Source organism: Carassius gibelio, chromosome B7 (genome assembly GCF_023724105.1).
Source record: "Carassius gibelio isolate Cgi1373 ecotype wild population from Czech Republic chromosome B7, carGib1.2-hapl.c, whole genome shotgun sequence".
Classification (NCBI taxonomy): Eukaryota; Metazoa; Chordata; class Actinopteri; order Cypriniformes; family Cyprinidae; genus Carassius; species Carassius gibelio.
Genome location: NC_068402.1, coordinates 16,017,806 through 16,034,954, shown reverse-complemented (window position 1 = coordinate 16,034,954; position 17,149 = coordinate 16,017,806). Strand labels below are relative to the sequence as shown.

The window sequence follows — 17,149 nt, the reverse complement described above, 5'->3', positions numbered from 1 at the left end:
TATTAGCCACTTTGTTATTAGAACCATAAATTAGTGATATGTAATATGTGTCATGAATTTCTACTATTATTAATCCGTGACCTGTGTCACCTTTATGAACAATTACAAAGCCTTCAAATCTGTTAAATAATACCATCATTCCAGCTGAATGTGAAGATCCATGTGCAAACAAGGGCCAAATCACCCCATTGAATTTTTCAAAACCTTTCATTATTCAAAGTAGAATGAGTCTCTTGTAAGAAAACAGTTAGCTTTTTGTTCCTTGCAAAAAAAAAAAAAAAACGCTTTGTAGTACATAAAGGTACATTCAGTAATTCTTTAGCTAGCAATAACATCGCTGTTCTTCTGTAATTTAATGGTTAAATGCTGAACTGCCATCTATCAGCATGGTTCACCTTCATTCCCTTGCTTCAGTCCTTTTCTGTTTCTTCAGTCACACAGGTTCTGATTCTCTCAGTGTTTTTGCTGTTAAATAATCATTGTGTTCTATTGTCTAATTTTCACTCTTCGCATCACCAAACAACATTACTGTAGCTCAGGCAGTGATTTTGAGGATTTTCTCTGACCTTTAGTGAAACATTGTGGGACACGTCATTTCAGCATGGCACAATACATTAAGAATGGTGACCTATAATTAAAACGCTTTTATAGAAAGCTGTCATAAATATAGTATTTTCACAGAAACATTATTTATTTCTTAATGTGAAAAATATGCAATATGCGCCGTTATGCAAGGAGTGGAACCATTGTATAAAAACAATGTTAAACTTTGCTTTTATTTGTCTATTTATTTTTGTTTTATTATTTTTATGTATATTATGCCTTTTGCATCACTAGGCATGATTACTCCAGCTGAGCAAGAGATATCGAGAGGGAAATGGGCTGTGAGTGTATTGCTTGTGTTAGATTTACATGACATGAAAAACTGAACCTCTGTGCTTAGAGACATTTAAATTACTGGTGTGATGATGGTTGGCTGGCTCTGCTGAGTTTGTGTCAGTGTGTAGCAGTGAATGTTATTTTAGGGAAGATTTCTCTGGATGAGAGAGCACTTGGATTAGTTAGATCGTTTGTGTGTAAGTGTGCAAAAGTGAAAAAATTACTGAACGACATGGTAGTTGACTAACAGAGAGAGTTATTCTTCCTTTGTCACTTGATCAGCTTTTCTAATGTTTCTAATGTTTACCAGCTCTCTCAGAAACCTCAGGAATTCAAAATAGCTGTGTTATCACAAATCTGTAGAACTTAAAAAAAAAAAAAAAATGGTATCAGTCAAATTCATCTTTAACTTTGTTTGTTTTGTTTGATCATTTTTTGCCAAATAATCACACTGAAATTCAAGTGGTCCTACAACAGGTCCTTACCCACTTTCTTTTTTGTTGCATCAGACAGCAGCCAATGAGCTTGCTGCTCAACATTCAAATACTTGTCCTCCACAATCCCCAGCTCCACCTGTATAGATCTTCTACAGGGTAATTTCATGTAAGCTATATGTGAAGCAGCAGTATTTCTAAAATGCTCACAGCAACATGTCTGTGGATGTATTGGTATTAGTGTAGCACATCTATCCTGGCAAGACCAAAATGGACTTTTACCTTTATTTATGGACATCTCTAAATGGACTTGAAGCTTGGTGTTTTACCTTTATCAAAAAGATGCAGATCTGTGATTTGCAGTCTGCTGTTATAGCATCCTTATTGTTACTGATTGTAATTAACAGCACAGTCCCTAAAGACTTGCATGACTTGTCGCAGGCTAAATCTGGTAGCACAACAAAAAATGTTTCTAACCAGTAACAATCCTCACATAATCTGTATTTAGTTTTCAAACACGCACTCTGTCATAGCAACCATTTTAGAATAAGGTCTGTAACTATAATGGTTTCTGACACATTGTTTATCTTGTCTTTGAACCTTTGGAAAAAAACAGCTTGGGTCTCTCCCTTTGATGACAATGGAAATGAACTGAGTAGGAATGATATGAGCATTCCCAGAAAAAGTTTGTTTTGAAGGAACATTGATGTTATTTAAGCTGGACATGGATCAGAGTTGGGGAAGAAGACTGTAACATTACTCTTTCAGCTTTGATTGTAGCCCCCCTCACATATGGGTGGAATTATGAGGATAAGAATCTTGCTTTGCTATTGAAAATGAAACTGACTTTATCTAAATAATTAGGATTGGTTGAAATACTTTGCATATTTAAACTTGTTCAGAGATTTTTCAGAGCCCACAAACCTTATATGAAACTTTCACTTGGCACAAAGTAATTTACAGTTCTGTTGGGTTTTGTTCACGTTAAGCATTGAATGTAAACTATGGAAAAATATGTTTTATGTAAGGTTGTTTCAGTGTAGTTATTTTTCTTCTCTGGATTTTTTTTCTCTCTGCAGCTTCAGACAACAGCCAGAGGTTTCAGGAGACATGTTTTGCATTTGCATTGACGCCACAGCAGGTCCAACAAGTCAGCAGCTCAATGTAAGTCTGTTTATTCATACATAACATTTCCTTCAGAAATGATATAATGATGTCAACAAAGCAAAATCCCAAAATAAGAAGAGGAGTGTCTATAAGGCACTGAATGTGTGATGTCATGTTGGAATTTCTCTCTTTATAGAGATATATCTGGGACCAAATGTGACTTTACAGTGCAAGTACAGTTACGGTAAATTATTTATGTGTTGATACACTGAAACATTTTGCATAAATATGATACTGTATAAAACTTCAGAGCACTAGACTGCTGTTTTCTGCTTAATCCAGGTTTTGTCTATCAGAGACGAGCTGCCCTCAGGAGGACCACTTCCCCCCTAATCTTTGTGTTAAAGTCAATGGGAAACCGTGTAATCTTCCAGTAAGTTAAACTGCTCCAGTCTATTTGTCCATCTGTCCATCATTCTAAACTGAGACACATGGTCAAGACACTGTTGGCATCTACTCAAAATGACATTTGTTTAAAAAACATTATTTAAATGCACAAGTTCATCACTTGTTGTTTTCCTATTGTTTTTCACCAGGGATATCTGCCTCCTACCAAAAATGGCGTGGAACCAAAAAGGCCCAGCAGACCCATCAACATTACCTCATTGATCAGACTGTCCACAACTGTCCCCAACACCATCATAGTGTCCTGGACCTCAGAAATTGGACGTGTAAGTTACTAATAATCCCTCCCTCACCTGATTTGTGAATATAAACACATTTCTTTGATAATGTGTTTTTCAACTTTTATGGGAAAAGATGGAAAGTAATTTGTGGTCTAATAAAGCAAATCAAGCAAGCCTATTAGAGGAACTCCTGTTGAAATCAACATTTATTTTTAGCTCCCCATACGTGTCTTGCAGCCATTTGCAGTCACATGATGGTCAATTATAGCATCAGCTTAATGCAGTTTGTGTGAAAAGGTCAGCGTGTATGTAGTATTTTAGTATTTTCTCGGAGTGGCATTTTGAGGCACAGCTAATAAATATACTATCAAAATAAAAATCACTCTTGCAGATGGCCTTATTTCAGTCATTTTTCAGAAAAACAAAAATGTTTTTTGTAGAGTATTGATGGATATGACGTCAAACAGAAATGTATTAACTTGCATATTACTAATTTAAGTGCTTTATGTCTATTCTCTGTGTTGTGGTCTGTGGTAATCGTTAATATTTCCCTGCAGGTTTATACATTATCTGAAATAGTTTGTGATTTTTGTGAATGCCCATTTACCTTTGATATGTTCTGGAAATGCATTTGTGATGGATGAATGCTCTTGTCCATTAGCTGTTAATGCATATTAAGAAAAAGAAAACCTCTCTGTTTTACTTTGAGATTACTCTAGGCAGACAGGAGTTCATTACTTCATCCACAGATCCCTATATCTTATTAGCTAACATATTCATCTTCTTGCACATAATACATCACTGCACCTACATATAATATTCAGCCTCATGAATGATGTCATTCCTTATCGTATAACTTGCCTCGGCAGGCAATGAGCAATCCTGGCACTCTCTGTGGTAGATTCCTTAAATTTTTCACTCTTGCTCAGGAGTCATGAAAATTATATGAGCTGTACCTTCTCACTGAATCTTAAGGGCCCTTTATTATAGAACCTGTTCATATGGCACTGATAAAACGATGATGTAAGATCTGACCTGAAAATATAAATAAATGATGCCCTAAAGAAGCTTCATCTCTGCAGTAGGTTTTTGCACTCTGTTATATCCTGGCATTAGTATTGCATTGTCTCACTGTGATGTTATGGTTATTAAGTTATTCCATAAACTATTAAATATTTCGTATGGTAACCGGCATTAAAATATATATAGACTGCATACTGTTTTAATAAGATGTTAGTATGTAACAAAATGTTGCTCGAATTGAAGTGTGGGATGCCAGTGTGTCTCTAGTAACGAATCAGTTGTTGGATTGTTTTCTCAGAGTTACTCTATGGCGGTGTACCTGGTCAAACAGCTTTCATCTACAATGCTATTGCAGAGACTACGGGCTAAAGGCATCAGAAATCCAGATCACTCCAGAGCACTCAGTAAGCATGCACATTTCCAAGAGAAACAAAGCTGTCCTGTTTGTTGTCCTAAAACCTGGAGAAAATGATCATTTTTGAGCTATGGGTGTCCACAGGAATTTCCATCCAGTTTTTAGTATAACAGATTTACACTTTTGATATATACTACTGTTATTTTGTTCAGCAAGGATGCATTAAATTGGGTGGTGTTAGCGCAGTGGATAAGACACACGTCTGTGGTGTGGGAGACCCGGGGTCGAATCCACTGTGAGACACCAATGTGTCCCTGAGCAAGACACTTAACCCCTAGTTGCTCCAGAGGTGTGCGACCTCTGACATATATAGCAATTGTAAGTCGCTTTGGATAAAAGCGTCAGCTAAATGAATAAATGTAGAATGTAAATGTAAATTAAAGTCAGGTAAAGACTTTGTTGCCAAAGACTTGTATTTCAAATAAATGCTGTTTTTTAATGTCTATTCATCAATTCTGAAAAACAAAAGGTAAATATTATTTCGAAATACATTTAACCAGTTATTTTAAATTGTAATAATTGCCTCAGATGTGGATTTTGAAACCTCTGTGTTTGAACAAGTCGTTGAAAGAGGACTTCGGTGACAGAACAGCTCTGTTAAGTTTTTATTTCGTTTTTCTTTTTTTTTTTTTTTTTGATATCTGATCTAAAGATAGTCTAAAGAAATAGTTTCTGAGTCCTCTGGTTCCTTCCTTGCTGCGAAGATAAACTTTAATTAGTTGGTGTTTTATTTTATACAATTTAAAACCTTAAAAATTGTGCTCCATAGAATTCAATAGTCATTTTCTTAATCCTATCAATTATCAAGACTAAGTAATGCTTGATTGTGTATATTTACCAGAATCTTTTATTCTGTATAGCATGGTGTGAGCTCATCTAGGATTGATCTCATCACTGAAAGAAATGGAAACATCCCAGTTCTGCTTTACACAGATTGCTCTTTGTTCTTGTCTGCCCTTCAAACTTTCCATGATACTTTAATTTTATGTAGCAACCTATAAACTGTGTGAAGAGGCTTCTTAATTCTGAAAGAATGCCCTGATGCCCCTGCTGTAAACAAGCTACAGCACAGCAGCCTGAGGCAGCTCAAGCTAATTCTGAAGCACTAATATTTATTCACATGATTTGAGAAATACAAACAAGTGTTTTAGAAATATTTTAAAGTGTAATGGCTGTGAATATCATATTTGTCCAATGATAACCCATTTAATAAATACACACTACTGTTCAAAAGTTGAGGATTGTAAGATTTTTTTTATTAGTATTATTAGCAGCACCAAGACTGCTCTTTTTATTGTTATCAAAATTTAAATAAATCAGTAATTTTGTGAAATAATATTTCAATTTAAAATAATAATAATAATTTTATTTTAGAATTTTCTATTTTAATGTATATTAAAATTAAAATATTCCTGTGAACTTACAGCAGTCACTACTCAAGTCTAAAATGCACTAAAAATAGTAAACAATGGTTGTGTAGGTGTGAATATGATGTATGGAAGTGATCAGTCCTTAATCATTGCCAGGTTAAATGTGACCGTATAGTTCTTTAATTCCTCCAGTTGTATTAACAACTCAAAGTCATTTTTTAAAAGCAAAGCAGTAAAGATTTTCAGCTGCTAATGTGTGCTTTTGCTCATGTCCTGCAGTAAAGGAAAAGTTAACGGCAGACCCTGACAGTGAAATAGCAACCACCAGCCTAAGAGTTTCATTATTATGTCCGGTAAGCATCTTATTTGTCCGATCACTCGGTTAAACACACACACACTCACACACAATAATTCATATTTTTGGAGCAATTTTTGGGCTTCATGTTAGTTTAAGCCCAAGGGCCAGCTGCAACAACCCTCTTAAGCTAAGAAAAATCTTAATTACAAATCAGAATTAATTACCTAAGGCTTTTTTTTTTTACATGACAGGTCTGTTGCAACCAGCTATAGGATCTTACAAAGTCTTTATGAGAACCAGAGCTTTATAACATATTATTATTTAAGATTCTAGTGTTTCAAAGTATAATCACACAAAGCAAAGACTGATGTTTTTTTTTTTTTTTAACTCAAATTAAATCAGATTCAGAGTGTTTTATATATTATGACTCATAAATCTGTCTAAAACAATTAGGCTGTTTAATGTCAGTTGTATGTTGCCATGATTATATAAGTTTTGTTCATGTTTCTCTTTTCATTCTTTGGTCTTTGTCCAAGTCCACAACTGTTTATGTACTGCATGTATGTGTGTGTGAGTTTGCCTGGATTTTTTCCATGTGGGATGTCTGGATGGTTTAATTCCTTCATGACTGTCTGTGCTTTTGTTTGTGTTGCACAGCTGGGAAAGATGCGGCTAATGATTCCGTGTCGGGCGTTGACGTGCTCACACCTGCAGTGTTTTGATGCTACACTCTACATCCAGATGAATGAAAAGAAGCCCACATGGGTGTGTCCTGTATGTGACAAAAAAGCACCCTATGAACATCTCATCATTGATGGGTATGCAGAACAATAACAGAACAGAACACCACAAGAAATTAAGTTGTTTTTACAATCCTTAACCTATGTGATTTATATACCATACATATATAATATATGATATTTTGCATAAATTAAAAAAAATTTTTTTTTACTCATACAATGTATTGTTGGCTATTGCTACAAATATACCCATGCTACTTATGACTGGTTTTGTGCTCCAGGGTCACATATATAGTTGTGGTCAAAATATTTATGTAACAATATAAACTTTTCTAATATAATTTAGATTTTGCATGAAGTTTTCCAGCTGTTTTCCATTGAGTGGATGATCCCTAAATTTACATTCTCTCTTCTCTAATCTCTCCGTTGTGTCTTCTTGCTCTCCTTTTCCCTACCCATTTCTCTGTCCATCCTTAGGTTGTTTATGGAGATTCTGAACAGCTGTTTAGATTGTGATGAAATCCAGTTCAAAGAAGATGGCAACTGGGCCCCCATGAGGTCGAAAAAGGAAGTGCAGGAGGTGTCGGCTTCATATAATGGCATTGATGGTCAGTTCTGATCATGTCCTATTGTTGTCGAGGAAGTGTTGCAGGATGCGTTTTGGGTGGTCTAAGGCATCTTGAAAGCCCTAATACAGTAATTTTGTATTTAGATTTTTTTAAACAAAATAAATTTTAAAAAAGCTGTGAAAGAAGTGAAAACTGTTATTAATTATAACCTTATTAAAATCAACAGTATTGTTACACTGTTACAAAAATATTTTAAAATAAATGCTGTTCTTTTGATCTTTTTATTCATCAGCGTATCATGAAAAAAAGGTTTATACAAACCTGTAAAGCGCTTCATTTTAATCATGAGAAGTGTTTCTTGAGGTTTTCTTGATCTGATTGATAGCGGCAAACAATGAATGTGACATTAACCTTTTCCTGAGAAATGCCATCCCAGCTTGCCATACACATGCTTATATAAACTAAACCCATACCCTGAAATAATTTGGCTTACAGTCTGCTGTGTGTGTGTGTGTGTGTGTGTGTGTGTGTGTAATCAGGTGGATGTCGTACAACAGTATTGGAGCAGAACTCTCAAACAAACGGCAACAGTGGAGGCAACAGCAAAAAAGTGGAGGTGATTGATTTGACTCTTGACAGCTCGTCTGAAGAAGAGGAAGATGAAGAACCTCCTCAGAAGAAAAGCTGCCCCTCGCTATCTAGCATCTCTCCTCAGATGGATAATGGGTACATTTCAGTAAAACCAAACAAATTATTTTCTGCTTCTTAAATATGCTTAAATGACATTCTATGGTTTGGTTTTGTGAAAGGTTAACTCAAGCTAGCTTGTTTGTTGGCTTTTTCACAGGGTACTAAATCTCCACAGACAAGCGTCTCCTGTGAGTCGAACTCCCAGCATGCCTCAGGTGGACACCAATTACATTCCCCCACCTCCTCCCCTCATTCAGGACTACCGCCACTACTACTCTACACCCACTGACCTGTCAGGTACAGCACCCAAACATCAGTAGGAGCCCGTTTAATGTGGAGAATGTGCTTGTTTAAGCTTCAACATTTGTGCTGATTTATCTGTTACCTCTACCTGTTACAGATCTCAACTTTTTTCCTTTTTTACAAGGAGAGAATCATCAGGTACCAATCCAAACTTTTTTTGATGTAACTTGTTGTAGCCACTTCAGTGACCATCTTCTGTTTGCCTTACTCTTTTTTTTTCTCTTCTTGCTGTCTCTCCAGCACTACAACATGGTGATGGCAGCAGCCGCATCAGCCTCTGAAGATCACGACCTCCTCCTGAGTCGTTTTCTCCCGTACGGCTCGTCCCAGCTCTTCCTGGACCCTCCCTCTACCCCTGTAAACAACAACCTCCCTCCCATGAACGTCAATGGCAGCAGCACCGGCAGTAGCCTGGTGTCCTCCAACAGCCTGCGGGAAAGCCTCGGACATCCACCTGCCCCACGCCCAACCTCCGAATTGGCCCCCACGTCTGCCATCTACGGTCCCATCCCAGACGTCATCTCTTTAGACTGACCCAGGGACCGAAACTGACTGAAGAGACTTCCAAACATTGGGAAGAAAACAGGACAATACAGGATGACTGAAGGGTGTTTTTGTAAACGATGATAATCGTTGCCGTGTACAGAGAACAAATATATTTTTTGTTTTACTTTTGTATATACGTATCTATCTAATGTATATGTACACTTGAAAGAGTTTTTGTTTGTCACCTCTGGCTTGCTAAAATTACTTTAGATTTTGTCTCATGGGAAACTGACGCCCTTATTCCTTCACAGCTTTTTTTTTAAGAGCCTCTTCAATGTAATATGAACACTTTTTATATCACTGACCCATCATATTCTGTAATGGTCTATATTTTGTCTGATTTCACAGGGCACAATGGCTGCGATCGGACCGTCTGCCGGACTCTTGGTTCAGCAAAACTTGTCTTCGGCAATCCATAACATTTCCCCTAAACGTGCAGGATTGTTTTATATAATGCTTTTAAAGGGAAGGTTCACCCAAAAATGAACATTCTGTCATCGTTTACACACCCTCATTAAGTATATTCTTCTGTGGAACACAAAAGAAGATATTTTCATTGTTTTATTTCCCCCATACAATGAAAGTCGGTGGGGTCCAGTGTTGTTTTAGACCCCATTAAAACCCTCTTTTGTGTTGCACAGAAGAAAGTCGTACAGGTTTGAAAGAGTAAATGATGCCTAGATCATTTCTTGATGAACACTTCCTTTATTTTGATGGGCCGTTAAGAAGCATTCCTTTACATTCAGGTTAACAACTGGAAGTAATAGCGTTGTTACAGATGGCCAATGTCTGACCTCATGATTCTTATGTGAAATCTAATTCATGACTGTTTTTAAAACGATGTAATTCTCTAACAATTTTGCATCCATATTTTCTTGCTCAATGCCAAAATAACACTGTTTAGTGTTTATGATTCTAGAGTGAGAGCTTGTGAGTTCAGTGAACTTAAATGTACACTTTGTGTGGAAAGTAAGGATTTACTCTTTTTTTTTTTTTTTTTTTTTTGGGGCTACCATGCTTAATGTTGATGGTTCAATAATTTTTTTCTTTCTCCTTTCCTACCGTCCCTCTCTAATTGAATTTTTCAGAAGGAATGATTTGTTTGGAGGTTCTGCAGTGGGTAGATGGTGAGGTTACGATGTCCTTGGTGTTGGCGGGAAACTTCTCACAGGTGTCATGCAGTGACTGAGGTCTCTGTTCAGTTGTCGTCTGTTAGGTCATCTGTGTTTGGTACTGCACAAGAAAACTAAAGCCACTCATCGTTTCTTCTGTTTTGTCATGTGTGCCTTGTGCGAGTGTGTTTTGTGCATGAAAGACTGGACCTGTTATTGTGTGTGTGTGTGTGTGTGTGTGTGTGTGTGCGTGTGTGTTTGCTGGTGTGGCTCTCTCAGTGTGTTGACCAAACCTCCTTTCAAAGCCTAATTGGGTTTGGGACTGGGGTAATTGCATGTGGCAGAATCTTGCTATCGCGTTTTGTTGTTTCCTTTGACCTCTAAACCTCTTTTTATCCTACGTTTCTTCCGAAAGTATTAGATGTTTATCAGTTGATTTATTTCTTGGCTCTAGGATTGGTTTGGAATATAATTGGTTAAGTAATTAATGAGATAAGAATGACAGAGACAAAAATACATATGCTGTTGTTGCAAAATTCTTAAAACCAAATCTCTAGCAGTGTTAATGTGTGACACTTTATTTAAACTAGTAAATCTGGACAGTTCTTGTCTTTTAATTCGGTGTGTCTGTCTCATGCCATTGTGTATTTGACAATATTTGTTTGCTGGGATACACAGATAAGGTTCAGTGACAAACACAATACAAGTTTTCATTAATACATTAAAGGGATAGGTTGTGTGCGTATGAATGTGCGTATAAAAGCATGTGTGCATGTTTTGGTTTTTGATGGAAGGCAAACATTGTGCAAACTTGGATGGTCCAGTGATGTGCATTTATGTGTTAAAAGTTGGATTCGCAACCTCATAACAAACGTATTAATATAATTTAGATGCTGAACTGTGTTATGAATGGACTTCGTGTCAAAGTCCAAGTTTATTTTATTTTCCATTTCAGTTAGCTGGCATCTATGTTCACTGCCTTAAATTTCATCCACTCTGTGTCTATGTGGCATGTTTTATGAAAAGAAAAAAAAAAAAAGATTTTTAAGACGTGGAAGACCTATTGTACAGTAGACCAATGTCAGTTTGTATAAAGTACTAAGTGAAAAAAATATTTATTACATGCATTGAAAGAAATTGTTTACCTATTGAATGTTACATGTTTATGTAGAGACATTTAGATGTAATAAAATGCATTGAGTTAACTGGTTTTTGTCTTGATAAAAAAAAAAAAAAAGAGCTGATGTGTATACAATACTATATTTCTTAGTACATTTAAGAATTTGGATATTACAGTCCTTTACATTTGTGCTGAATAGCTCAGCTTTGTTTTTTGTTGTTGTGTTTTTTTTTTACCTTGCGGTAACTCACAATGCAAGATGGACATAACCCATTTGAGTTGAATGGCATACTCCTCGGTGATAAAGGTCAGACAAGCCTGAATCGATCTGTGGAAAGGTGATGATACTAAATTGAGAACTAACCACACTCAAAAAAATTTACTTTCACCTTTGCTAATTTTACTTAATAAGTGTTTAATGTTATGATTACTTAAAAAAATTTATTTAACAATGTGAACTTGATTTAATCTAGTTCATTCAACAAAAAAGTGTGTATTGTCAGCTTGACTTAAAAATTATTTGTTCAGCCAACATAACATTTTTGCGTAAAGGTAACATATTAGTGAAACCAACACAGACTTGCATCTCATTGGCTGAGGATTTCTGCAGTGTATTATGGGTAATTGTTATTCTGTCACCCTCTTGGAGAAGTGTAGCACCATAAGATAGGTAGATGAGTAATACAATTTATAGCAATTAAGTTGTTCTAAGAAGTTTTAGAACAAAACAAACAAAGAAACAAACGGTTTGTAATTTAAATAAGTTCGTGATATGTTTGATAAGCTGTAATTATAGAAAGGTTTTAATGAAAAGTAATTTTAATCAGCTGCTCATGATCCTAATGCAAGGGGGTGGCATTCCTAAAATGGCATTATTCAAATTTTATGTCATGATTAACATTTTCAGGTACAATTAACTCATTTGTTGTTTGTTGACTCTATTAAGGGTTGTTAAGTTTACTTAAACTTATTTTGTAAAATGAACTTAATTATTAAAAACATTGTCCAAAACATTGCAGATTAGTTGGGCTGACACTATTAAATTAGGCTTTGCCCAACCATAGTAAATAAGTTGAATCAACCTTAATAAATTAAGTTGACCCAATTTAAGTACATTAAATTGGAGTAACAGAATTGCATAATGCTGAAATAAAGCAAATTAATCATGTGGAAATCCTTTCCATGATTTTTTTATGTTCGTTCAAAGAGTTATTTTTTTGAGTGCAGGTGCCTGTTAATATTTAAGAAATAATTACAACACTGTTTCTGGGTCAGCAAGCTTTAACCTATTCTCGATTCACACAGACCTTATTTAAGATTATATGGAATGTTTCTTTCTTTTTTTTTTTAATAAACCGTTTTCATTTTATGCTATATCTTAAAGCACAACTCTCCATTAGGTAGTCATTAATGAATGATAACCCACAAACAAAGAGTCCAAACGACTATTTCTCATAAAATATGGATAAGTTATGGTTTCTTTCAATTTTGTTCTGTAGCCCACCAGTCATTTTGATTACACATGGTGTTTCAAAGCCATGAACATTGTAAATCAGAAAGAAAATCTTTTCTACCTTTAAAATAAATCCTAAAATAAGGTGCATAGATTTCTGTGATCCCTCCAGTTGTCTCATGCAATAATGCTCCTGCGACAACTGTCATATTAGAAACTGTAATTAGGCTGTAATATAACATACTGTAATGTGACAACTTCAGCAACTTGACAAAAGCCTCGAGAAAAACTTGTGTATATTTAAATATGAACAGCAGATGGCAGTGAAAACTTACCAAGATGGCAAGATCCACCTGCTCTTGACTTCAGCCAATATCTTTAACTGTATTAAAAGCTATTTAGTCATGATTCTTCATGAGGTTATTACCATTTAATTCCCGTAGATTTATAAGTATGTGCTACAGGTAAAATAGATTGTTTAAGACTGACACAACTTATTTTGTCTGGATAAATATGATATTATGTATAATATTTACATAACAAGATATACATATTAAATGGACAGCTGTTAAACTGTGAAGTATTTCTTTGTCTGTTACACACACACACACATATACATTTTGATATATATTCTATAACTGATCACTGAACCAAGCAGAAATAGATTTGGATAGTGTACTTTGGGATGACTGTCCTGAAGGAAAGTCCATTGATCATCAGCTTCAGTCTTTGCACCAAATGCATCACAGTTCTTGTCAAAATGGCCTGATACTTCAAAGAATCCATGATGTCCTTCATACAGTCATGATTTTCACCTCCTTCTACAGTAAAGAAACCCTATGACAGGACTGATACACCTCCAAGTTTGAGGATGGAGATGGTGCTCTTCTGCTTATGAGCTTTGCCTTTTTTTGCAGCAGAAATAATGCTGATCCATGGGTCCAAAAAGCTCCAGTTTGGAGTTTGGTCACATCACTCCAAAATGTCTCCATAAAATCTGTAAATATGATTTAAAGTTGAATATGAGACAAAACTACAGAATGTCAAATTTTTTAGTTTCCTCTCTCTATCTGATGTGAGCGATTCTTCACAAATGTGAGCCAGTAGAGTTTTGGAACTTAGTCGATGGACTGATGAGACAAAGATTAACCTTTATCTAAGTGATTGGAAAGCAAAAGTGTGGAGAAAGAAGGGAACTGCAAATTATCCAAAGCATATAACCTCACCTGTAAAGCTTGGTGGAGGTGGTGTCATGGCATGGACATGCATGGCTGTCTCAAGAACAGGACCTCTTCATTTTAATGATGACTTAATATATGATGGCAGTAGCAGAATGAATTTGAAAGCGTACAAAATCATATTGGCTACCAATATTCAAGAAAACTCATTAGAAAACACTTCATATTGGATCAGGCAATGACCCAAAACACCCTGCAGTCAAGGACTTTATCAGGGCAAAGAAATGTAAAGTCTTAGACTGCCCAAATCAATCTCCAGATTTAAATCCGATTGAACATTAATTTCACCATGCAGCTGAAGAGGAGACTAAAGACAGAAACTCTTCAAAACAATCAAGAGTTGGAATTGGCTGCATTAAAGGCTGGAAAAAAGCATTTCAACGCATAAGACCAAGAGTCGGGTTATGTCTATGTGTTTCAGACTCACTGCTCTGATTGCATGCAAGGGATCTGCAACTAAATATTAGCTTTTAATCTTTTACATCTGCCATAAATTCAACTGTTCCAATACTTATGCTCACATCAAATAGTGGGATGAACTCTAAAAGTGCTGTCCTTTTTATCTGATAAAACATGTATATGTCGAAAAAACTAATAATAAAATGTGACATTCTGCAGTTTTGTCGCATATTCATCTTTTAATAATATATTCGAATGTCTAGACTCCACAGCAGAGAAAGCTATTTTGTCTTTACTTTTCTAACACGTATGGAGGGCATATATATATAAACTAAACAATTTTTTAAATGTAATATATATTAATGTATGTTATTTCATATTGGTATGAAACCAAAAACTACAGCAAACGCGAGGGACACCCCAAAGTTTTGTAGCGGCCTATGTTTATTTGACGTCGTCCTGCCAATCAAATGGGAAGACGAATCGCTGCTCTCGATGGGCGGGGATATTTAAAAGCGCCCGATATAAATAGTAGAGCGCGCGGCGTTGTGCTCAGTAGTTTCAGAACCTCGAACTTGTCTGCAGTAGTGATGATGGATGAATGATGTTTTGCCAGTTATCATTTAGAAAGCCTTAAATTTAGTAATAAATCTGATTAAACAACAGGTAGCCTACACTAACTGGAGTACATATGAATCTATAAGTGTACATTATTTGTCTTTATGGGCAACGCTGAAATAGTGAAATCGCTGTATATAATGGGAGACAGTAATCAAAGTGGTGTCATCAATAGATCTATAAGTGATCGCGAGCGCTTTAAGAGCCTGGAAGACATTGATGTGACCGCCGACGGGAGTCCAGTGTTGAGATGCTTGATCTCCATCACCTACTCCGTGGTTTGCGTCGTAGGTCTGATTGGGAACCTGTTGGTGTTCTTCTTTATTCGCGTGAGACAAGAGAGACGCACATCTAAAATAAACTTTTTCATTCTCAATTTGGCCGTCACGGATTTTCAGTTTGTGTTGACTTTGCCTTTCTGGGCCGTGGACACGGCGCTGGACTTCAGCTGGCCGTTTGGAGACGCCATGTGTAAGATCATCCTGTCGGTGACCGTGATGAACATGTACGCGAGCGTCTTCTTCCTGACCGCGATGAGCATCACGCGGTACTGGTCAGTGGCTTCAGCTCTGAAGGACCGCAGCAGACAGAGCAGCTGCTCCATCAGGTGGGTCAGCGTCGTCCTGTGGTCCCTGGCCACCGTGGCCACCGCGCCAACATCCATCTTCTCCACAGTCACCAACGTGGCCGGCGAAAAACTTTGTTTATTGCGGTTCCCCGACGGACAGTATTGGTTGGCAGTCTATCATCTCCAGAAAATACTGATCGCTTTTATTGTGCCCATGGCAATAGTGTCCGTCAGTTATCTGCTGCTGTTGAGGCTCATCCGTCAGCGGAGCATGAAGAACAACTCAAAACGAAGAACGCAAGTCACAAAGTCCGTCACCATCGTGGTCTTGTCGTTCTTCCTCTGCTGGATGCCCAACCATGCCATAACGTTTTGGGGCGTGCTGGTGAAATTCAATGCTGTGCATTGGGATAAGTCGTACTATATCGTCCATACCTATGTGTTTCCGGTGACCGTGTGCCTGGCGCACGCGAACAGCTGTTTAAACCCATTTATTTACTGTCTTATGCGTAAAGAGTTCAGGAAAAAACTGAAGGACCTGTTTCTCCGAGTTTGAAAGCAGTAAGTGTGCGTGCATCCCGCGCTACTGAGTCCTGGGGAACAAACGGTATTCCTTGTCGAAGGGGTTATTTTACCCAAAATGTAGGCTAACTGTTAGTCATTATTTACTCAACCTCATGTTCTTCTAAGTCTGTATGACTTTATTTCTGGAGTGGAGCTCAAAAGGGATGTCAGATCACAGATTTGGGACAGCATGAGGGTGAGTAGCCTAAATAAGAATAGAAGTGGTATTTTTTGGATGAACTGACAGTACCTACAACAGTATAAGCATGGTGTACAGTTGTATTGCGTACATGTGTTTGTATTTGTTGTTCTTTGTGAAACATTATTTTAAAATAGCCCAACTTTCGATATCAAAAAATGTGACCTTAATTTTGCGTAAAAAACAACAACAGGAAAACGCTGCATTCAGTGCACTTTAACAATTCCTCTTCCATGAAATGTTAAAAATAATAATACAGTATTGTGCACTTTATATCTCAGTTCTAGGGGTAATTGTGTGTATCTCATTGTTTCTGAGTGTTAAATTAAAATCTATTTAAATTCAATTACAAACTGACTTTAATAAAGACAGAATATATAAGAGACCATCCATGTTTCTGAGGATTATGTCTGGGCAAATATAAGGTTTGGGTCACATTTCCAGTTTTTCAAACACATTGTTTTAAACCATCTTAAATCTTTGTGAATTTCATCCTCCAAAATTAAATTCCAGCGTCATTATTTTGCTATAGCCTTTGGGTAACAAGTGAACATATTAAAACCACACTGAGCCTGTTAGATTTAAACCTAAAGGCTAAACTGTGTTTTCAGGAAAAGGTTATTTTGCATAAAAGTGAGACCAGGGCAGGTTAGAATATTATTTGTTGCCAAAAACCTTGGCTTGGTATTGTAGGATATTACCTTTGATGTTTTTGCTGTTTTTTAAATTATTTTGTATAGTTATAAGCTGAAAAGCATATAATAAGATGTTCAATGGCAAACTCCATTTTGACAACTTACCATACATGCTATTGGTCA

General features: G+C 36.5%; 2 protein-coding genes across 3 annotated transcripts in view; both read left to right on the top strand.

Moving 5' to 3' along the window:
* Nucleotides 1-11,377, top strand: part of pias1a (protein inhibitor of activated STAT, 1a) — a 40,451-nt gene extending 29,074 nt beyond the window's left edge. For both annotated transcript variants that reach the window (XM_052561511.1, XM_052561512.1), the window contains 12 exons: nucleotides 2,393-2,477; nucleotides 2,617-2,664; nucleotides 2,763-2,853; nucleotides 3,017-3,151; nucleotides 4,428-4,533; nucleotides 6,194-6,267; nucleotides 6,870-7,030; nucleotides 7,430-7,560; nucleotides 8,061-8,247; nucleotides 8,369-8,508; nucleotides 8,612-8,652; nucleotides 8,755-11,377. In XM_052561511.1, the coding sequence (XP_052417471.1) occupies nucleotides 2,393-2,477; nucleotides 2,617-2,664; nucleotides 2,763-2,853; nucleotides 3,017-3,151; nucleotides 4,428-4,533; nucleotides 6,194-6,267; nucleotides 6,870-7,030; nucleotides 7,430-7,560; nucleotides 8,061-8,247; nucleotides 8,369-8,508; nucleotides 8,612-8,652; nucleotides 8,755-9,048 (1,493 nt within the window). In that variant the 3' untranslated portion in view covers nucleotides 9,049-11,377. The remainder of the gene's footprint in view (nucleotides 1-2,392; nucleotides 2,478-2,616; nucleotides 2,665-2,762; nucleotides 2,854-3,016; nucleotides 3,152-4,427; nucleotides 4,534-6,193; nucleotides 6,268-6,869; nucleotides 7,031-7,429; nucleotides 7,561-8,060; nucleotides 8,248-8,368; nucleotides 8,509-8,611; nucleotides 8,653-8,754) is intronic.
* A 3,607-nt stretch (nucleotides 11,378-14,984) lies between these two features.
* Nucleotides 14,985-16,754, top strand: rxfp3.3a1 (relaxin family peptide receptor 3.3a1). Its single transcript, XM_052562098.1, has one exon. It carries the CDS (start codon nucleotides 15,105-15,107, stop codon nucleotides 16,122-16,124), a length of 1,020 nt encoding a protein of 339 aa, XP_052418058.1. The 5' UTR covers nucleotides 14,985-15,104; the 3' UTR covers nucleotides 16,125-16,754.
* The last annotated feature ends 395 nt before the right edge of the window (nucleotides 16,755-17,149 follow it).